At 51.9% G+C, this 6,743-nt stretch overlaps 1 protein-coding gene across 1 annotated transcript; it reads left to right on the top strand.

Annotated features, from left to right (window-relative positions):
- Nucleotides 1–264: 264 nt before the first annotated feature.
- LOC136570429 (olfactory receptor 14J1-like) lies at nucleotides 265–1,314 on the top strand. Its single transcript, XM_066570906.1, has one exon. The coding sequence runs from the start codon at nucleotides 265–267 to the stop codon at nucleotides 1,312–1,314; it is 1,050 nt and encodes a 349-aa protein (XP_066427003.1).
- Nucleotides 1,315–6,743: the final 5,429 nt, after the last annotated feature.

Raw genomic sequence — 6,743 nt, 5'->3', positions numbered from 1 at the left:
AGGACAGGACTTCTGTCCGTTCTAAAAAAAAACAGAGTTACTTAGCTGTCCAAACCTACACTCAAACAAAACAAAACAAAACAAAACAAAACAAAACAAAACAAAAAAAAAAAAAAAAAGGTAAATGAAATTTTCCCAATAAAGAGAAGCAATTTTGATTGCTTGTGTAATAAAATAGCATAGGATTGACTCAAGGTACTCAAGGTACTTTGACCAAATTGTCAATGTTGTCTTTGAACAGCTCACAATGTCCAGAATGAAGAAATGTCCAACAGCAGCTCCATCAGGCACTTCCTCCTGCTGGCATTGGCAGACACGCGGCAGCTGCAGCTCCTGCACTTCTGCCTCTTGCTGGGCATCTCCCTGGCTGCCCTCCTGGGCAACGGCCTCATCATCAGCGCCATAGCCTGCGGCCACCACCTGCACACGCCCATGTTCTTCTTCCTGCTCAACCTGGCCCTCAGCGACCTGGGCATGATCTGCACCACTGTCCCCAAAGCCATGCACAATTCCCTCTGGGACACCAGCACCATCTCCTACTCAGGATGTGCTGCACAGGTATTTTTCTTTGCCTTTTTCATTGCAGCAGAATTTGCATTTCTCACAGTCATGTGCTACGACCGCTACGTGTCCATCTGCAAACCCCTGCACTACGGGACCCTCCTGGGCAGCAGAGCTTGTGCCCACATGGCAGCAGCTGCCTGGGCCAGTGCCTTTCTCAATGCTCTGCTGCACACAGCCAATGCATTTTCCCTGCCCCTGTGCCATGGCAATGCGCTGGGCCAGTTCTTCTGTGAAATCCCCCAGATCCTCAAGCTCTCCTGCTCACACTCCAGCTTAAGGGAAGTTGGGCTTCTTGTCGTCACTTTCTGTTTAGGTTTTAGTTGTTTTGTGTTCATGGTTTTCTCCTATGTGCAGATCTTCAGGGCTGTGCTGAGGATCCCCTCTGAGCAGGGACGGCACAAAGCCTTTTCCACCTGCCTCCCTCACCTGGCCGTGCTCTCCCTGTTCCTCAGCACTGACACATTTGCTCACCTGAAGCCCCCCTCCATCTCCTCCCCATCCCTGGATCTGGCAGTGTCAATTCTGTACTCGGTGGTGCCTCCAGCCCTGAACCCCCTCATTTACAGCCTGAGGAACCAGCAGCTCAAGGAATCTCTCAGGAAAGCTGTGACTGGATGCTTTTCAGCCTTTTCATTGTCCCATAAGAGCCCGCACAGTGCTTTGCATTGGGAGCCACAAAGGAGCTGGAAACACACCCCTGGTTTGGCTCCTGCTGTTTCTCAGCACTCTCTCTCCATCAAGGGGCTGTAAGTCGGTCAAATCCTGGGAAAGGACAGCAAGCCAGAGACCCAAATTAACCAAACAGATATTCCAGACTGTATGATACTGGTTCTGGTATAAAAGCTAAGGCAGGAGGAAGAATAGGGGGCATTTTCAATTTACAGTGTTTGCCTTCTTGATCAACAACTCCACCTGCTGAAGTTCTGCTTCCTGGGAAGTGGCTGAACATCACTTGCTGACAGAAGAAGAGAATAAAATTATTGGGGTTTTTCCTTATTGCTGGTGCATGTAAAATCTTCCCCTTTTGCTCTAGAAAACTGCCTTATCTCAGTCTACGATTTGTGTCCCATAATATTTTCTCTCCCCTGTCCAGCCAATGAGGGGAGTGCTAGAGTGGCTTGGTAGGCACATGGACTCCAGCAGAGGTAACCCACCAGAAGAAGCCACAGAAGGCCTGCTTTCCTCTGTCAGCAGCTCTCAGTGCATATCATGAGAGGCCAAGTCTGCCCTTAAGTATATTTTAATTTTTTTTCTGCTTCTGATTCTGTTACTTTAAAAGAAATGCTCTTATCCACCCCCTTCAACTTAATTATCCCTGCTGCTTGTGTGACCCAGAGAAATTGTGTAAGAAGGGAGTCTCACATTGTATTAGGGTGAAATAAATGAATATGCAACCACTTTGTAAAAAATTTTGTGCTATCCTTATCACAGCAGGCATGAACAGAAATGGGCACAGCTTTGTGGCTGCCCCAGCTTTGGGATGGGCCCTGGGCCTGGAGCAGGAGCAGCTCTTGAGGGCCCCAAGGCCGGGGCTCTTGTGCTGCCCTGGGCAGATGGGATGGCAGCAGGGGCTGCAGAGCTCTCAGCATCTCCTGCAGAGGAGAGCAGGGCACCCAGGGAGCCTCCTTTCCCTTGGCCAGGCACCTTCCCCCATGGTGGGGCTGAGTCCTGTGGCAGCTGCAGCTGCTGCTGTGCCCTTGCCAGGGGCTGAGGCCGTGGGGCAGTGCCCAGAGCAGCCTGGCCTGAGCAGAGCTGTGGGGCCAGAGCTGGCTGGGCTGGGCTGGGCTCAGAGAGGCCCTTGGTGCTGCCCAGAGCTCAGGGCAGCTGGCAGAGCTTGCAGGGAGCTGGGCTGGGCTCAGAGAGCCTGGCCCAGAAACCATCAGTGTCCATCTCAGCCTGGCTGAGCGTGCAGGGGCCAAGAAGAGTAGCCCAGGGTCTGCAAGTTCTCTGGGTGGGAGCTGAGCTTGTGAGCCCCTGAGCCCTGCCCAGTGCTGGGGCTGCACCTCCAGCTCCAGAGGAGTTGGGACAGATGGGAGCAGAGACAAATCATTCCTGCTGCATTCTTTCTTGTGTTTGTTTGTACAGGTGACCTGGATCCATATTTAGAGGCGGTGTTTTGTGTCAGATAACACTGATAGTGTGAGAAGAATAATATTATGTAACTGAAAATAATATTTCATGCATAATACACAATGAGGAAAAAAAGACACAAATGATCAGAAGAGCATCTGAATTTTTCAGAGGAGGAGAGACTCACAGATGTTCCAGTGGTCAAAGCTGTTCAAATTCTTTCCTCAGGGCTTCCTTGAGATGAGAGGTGACCACCAGAAGCCAAGGCCAGCCAGAGCTCTCTGTCCTGGCAGCTTTTGTCTGGGAGAATCTTGCATATAGGGAATTTTTCAGGGGGAGTGTCAATTTTGGCTGTGGGCACCTGGAAAGGCGCGTGGTTCTTTTCCATAGTGCTGCTTCACACTGGCCCCTTGGAACCATGCAGCCCAACAGTGTCACAATGATTGCCTTGATTCCATGGGGTCCCCACAGTGTCACAATTGCCCCTTGGTTCCTTGATGCCCTGATTTTTTTTGTTACCATGATCTCCACATGAAGGAAAGCACAGAGCCCCAGTGTTTCAGGGCTGATGAACAGCAGCCACCAGAGGCCAAGGCCAGCCTGAGCTGTCTGTTCTGGCAGATTTCATCTAGGAGCAACCAAATAAATATCTTGGATTCTGAATTTCAGATTTACGGAATTTTGGAGACAGAATCATGATTTTAGACATGAGCACCTGGAGGAGAAGGCCAGTTCATTCTCACAGGAAGGAAAGCCCAGAGCCCCAGTGTTTCAGGGGCACATGGGGAACAGACCCTCAACATGCCAAGGGCAGTTCAGCCAGTCAGGCCAAGCCAACCAGACCTGTTCCCTGTTCCCTTGGATCCACAGGGCCCCACAGTTTCAAAATGCTGGTGTCACATTAGATCCTTGGCTACATGAGGCTCCGCTGTGTCACACTGGCCTCTTGCTTCCATTGGGCCTTGCAGTGTCACAATGGTCCCTTGCTTCCATGAGGCCTTGCAGTGTCAAAACGGTTTCCTTGGTTCCATGGAGCTGCACAATGGCACAATGGCCTCCTTGGTTTCATGAGGCTGCAGAGTGTCACAATGGCCTCTTGGTTCTTTTGAGCTCCTCAGGATCCCAGTGGCCCCTTGGCTGCATGAGGCCCAGCTGTGTCACACTGGCCCCTTGCTTCCATTGGGCCCTGTAGTATCACAATTGTCCCCCCTTGCTTCCATGAGGCCCAGCTGTGTCACAGTGCTCCCCTTGGTACCGCTGTATCACAATGGACCCTTGTTCAATGAGACCCTGCCATGTCAAAATGGTGTCTTGTATTTCATGGGGTGTCACAACCTCACAATGGACCTTTGGTTCCATGAGTCCCACATTGTTCCATGAATCCTTAGTTCCATGTGGCCCTGTAGGGTCACAATGGTCCCTTGGTTCCATGGTGCCACACAGTGCCACAATTGCCCTTTGGCCCAGCAAGGCCTCATAGTGTCACAATGGACTCCTTGGTTCCATGGAGACACAAAGTGCCACAATGGCCCTTTGGTTTCACCAGGCCTCAAAGTGTGAAAATGGCCTCCATGGTTTCATGCAGCCATGCTGTGTCACAATGGACCTGTGGTTCCATGATGCCCCATACTGTCACAGTGGTCTCCTTAGTTCTGCACTTTAAGAATGCCCCCTTGGTCCCATGGAGCCCCACAGTGTCACTGTCGTGTCCTTGCTTCCATGAGGCTTTGCTGTGTCACAATGGCCCCCTCAGTTCCATGATGTCCCATAGCAGAGCAATGGTCTCCTTGGTTCCACAGTGTCAGAATGGCCCCATTGTCCCATGGAGCCCCACAGTGTCACTTTGGCCCCATTGATTCCATGAGGCTCTGCAGTGTCACAATGGCCCCTTGGTTCCAATGGGTTCCAAAGGGTCAGAATGTTCTCCATGGTTCCATGAGGCCCTGCAATCTCCCAATGGACCCTTGGTTCCAAGGGCCCCTCAGTGTCACAAGGCTGCCTTAGTTCCACAAGGCCCTGCAGTGTCGTGGTGGCCCCTTGGCTCCATGAGGCAAAGCAGAATCAGAATGGCCCCTTGGTTCCATGGAGCACCACGGTGTCACCATGGTCCCATTGGTTCCACAGGGCCTCTCAGTGTAACAATGGACCTTTGGTTCCATGAGGTTCCTCAGTGTCTCAGTGGCCCCTTGGCTCCGTGTGGCCCTGCTGTGTCACAGTGCCAGGTGGTTCCATGAGGCCCCACAGTGTCCAAATTGTCTCCTTGGTTCTGGAAGCCCCACAGAGCCACAAGGGACCCTTGGTTCCAGGAGGCCTTGCTGTGTCACAATGGACTTTTGGTTCCAGGAGCTTTCACACTGTCAACAATGGTCTGAGCATTGCAGTGTCACCATGGATCCTTTGTTCCATGAGGTTCCAGAGCATAACACGATCCCCTTGATTCCAGAAGGTTCTGCAGTGTCCCAATGGACCATTGGTTCCATGCAGCCCCACACTGTCACAATGACCCCATGGCTCCAGGAGCTTCCACACTGTCAGCAATGCTCTCCTTGGTTCCCTGAGGCCTTGCTCTGATACAATGGACTTTTGGTTCCATGGGGTTCCAGTGCATCACAATGGACCCTTTGTTCCATGGGGTTCCACAGTGTCACAGCTGACTCCTTGGGTTGTCAGCCTCTGCTGTCACCAAATGTTTGAAATATCAGAATAAGGCTCCATAACACTTCTTTGGTGTTTGAGAAGGCATCATTTATTCAGACCTGAGGTCCAACAGGGAATAACTCCTAACCTTATGTGGACATGTAATTAAACCAGTGTGTTGCTAATACACAGTCACTAAATGCCAATTACAATTTACCCATTTCCATAAAACCCACCCCAAGTTCCCAGATTCAGTCCTTGTTTTCTCTATCCCTGCACCCTTGAGCCAGATGTCTTCTTCTTCTCTTCCAACCACCCTTGCTGGGAAAGCAGCCCCTGCATGCCTTATTCCCGTGCTGAAATTTCCCAGGCAGGGTAAAAATGGAATGAACCCTTTTGGTATCAGCCCCAGGCTTTGTGTGGGCAGGCAGAGGCAGGCAGGAGGCAGAGCTGTCAGCAAAGGAAGGGCCCAGCCAGGTGGGGCAGCCGGGGGATGCCGACAGCCTGCAGGGACAGAGGCGCAGGGCAGGGACACTGTAGGACAGCCTGGGCTGCACAGGGCACAGGCATGGGCAGCAGCTGCAAGACAGCCCTGCCAGAGCCAACTTGGGCAGCACTTTGGCCATGGCTGCTGGGCCTGGGCCTGAGGCAGGAGCAGGAGACAAGTGACCCTTGCAGGCCTGGGGCCTCATGGCCTCCTTGTCCCTGCTCAGCAGCCTGGCAGGGGCCACCCCATTCTCCTGCCCTTGGCATTGCACATGCCCACATGCCAGTGCCCATCCCGGCAAGAGCCCTGAGCAAGGAGGGAGGGACAGGATCTGCCTGGCCAGGCCCTGGGGCTCAGGCCTTGGCCCTTGGCATTCCTCAAACACATCCAGCTTTGCTCAGCACCAGAGACACCTTGGCCTTGTTTGTCCCCAGCTGTCATCACTGCCTCCAGTGTTCTGCTCTAACTGGAACCTGGGGACACTTTCTCAGTCGTGTTCCTCAGTGGGACCCATTAAAACTTCAAGAAACTTCAGAGTCTAAATTTACCTTTGAGTTCTTGAGATGTTTTTTAAACAGTATCTCAGGGACTGAGTCTGATGCAAACAACATCAAAGCCCTGAGAGGGTCATTAATTTTCCTGGTCCAGCAATGGAAAATGATTTCAAAGAACTTGTCAGAAATACACATTCCTGTTTTAAAGGGTGTATTTTATTTTATTTCTCTTTAGACCAGAGGTAGTTTCAGCATTCTGTGATTGATATTGACCCAGGGTCTCTCCTCAGCAGCTCTGGCCTGCTCACAGAAGCTGTGCCTGGAGCTCTGACCCAGTGTGGACAACCTTGCTCCACATTGCCCAGCCCCATCCTGTCTGTCCTCACTCCCCTGGGACCTGCTGTGCCTGGAGAGCTGGCTGCACTCAGCCTAACAGGGGTTTTCCCTTTTTGGGGTTTTTTGAAGCAATCTGAAACTCCTGAGTTTCCCCA

The sequence above is a fragment of the Molothrus aeneus genome, unplaced genomic scaffold (genome assembly GCF_037042795.1).
Source record: "Molothrus aeneus isolate 106 unplaced genomic scaffold, BPBGC_Maene_1.0 scaffold_34, whole genome shotgun sequence".
Taxonomy (NCBI): domain Eukaryota; kingdom Metazoa; phylum Chordata; class Aves; order Passeriformes; family Icteridae; genus Molothrus; species Molothrus aeneus.
The sequence above is the reverse complement of the archived record's forward strand: the minus strand, read 5'-3'. Positions and strand labels throughout refer to the sequence as shown.

Coding starts and splice junctions, on each gene's coding strand:
- LOC136570429 (XM_066570906.1), top strand. CDS start 265: ATGTCCAACAGCAGCTCCATCAGGCACTTCCTCCTGCTGGCATTGGCA.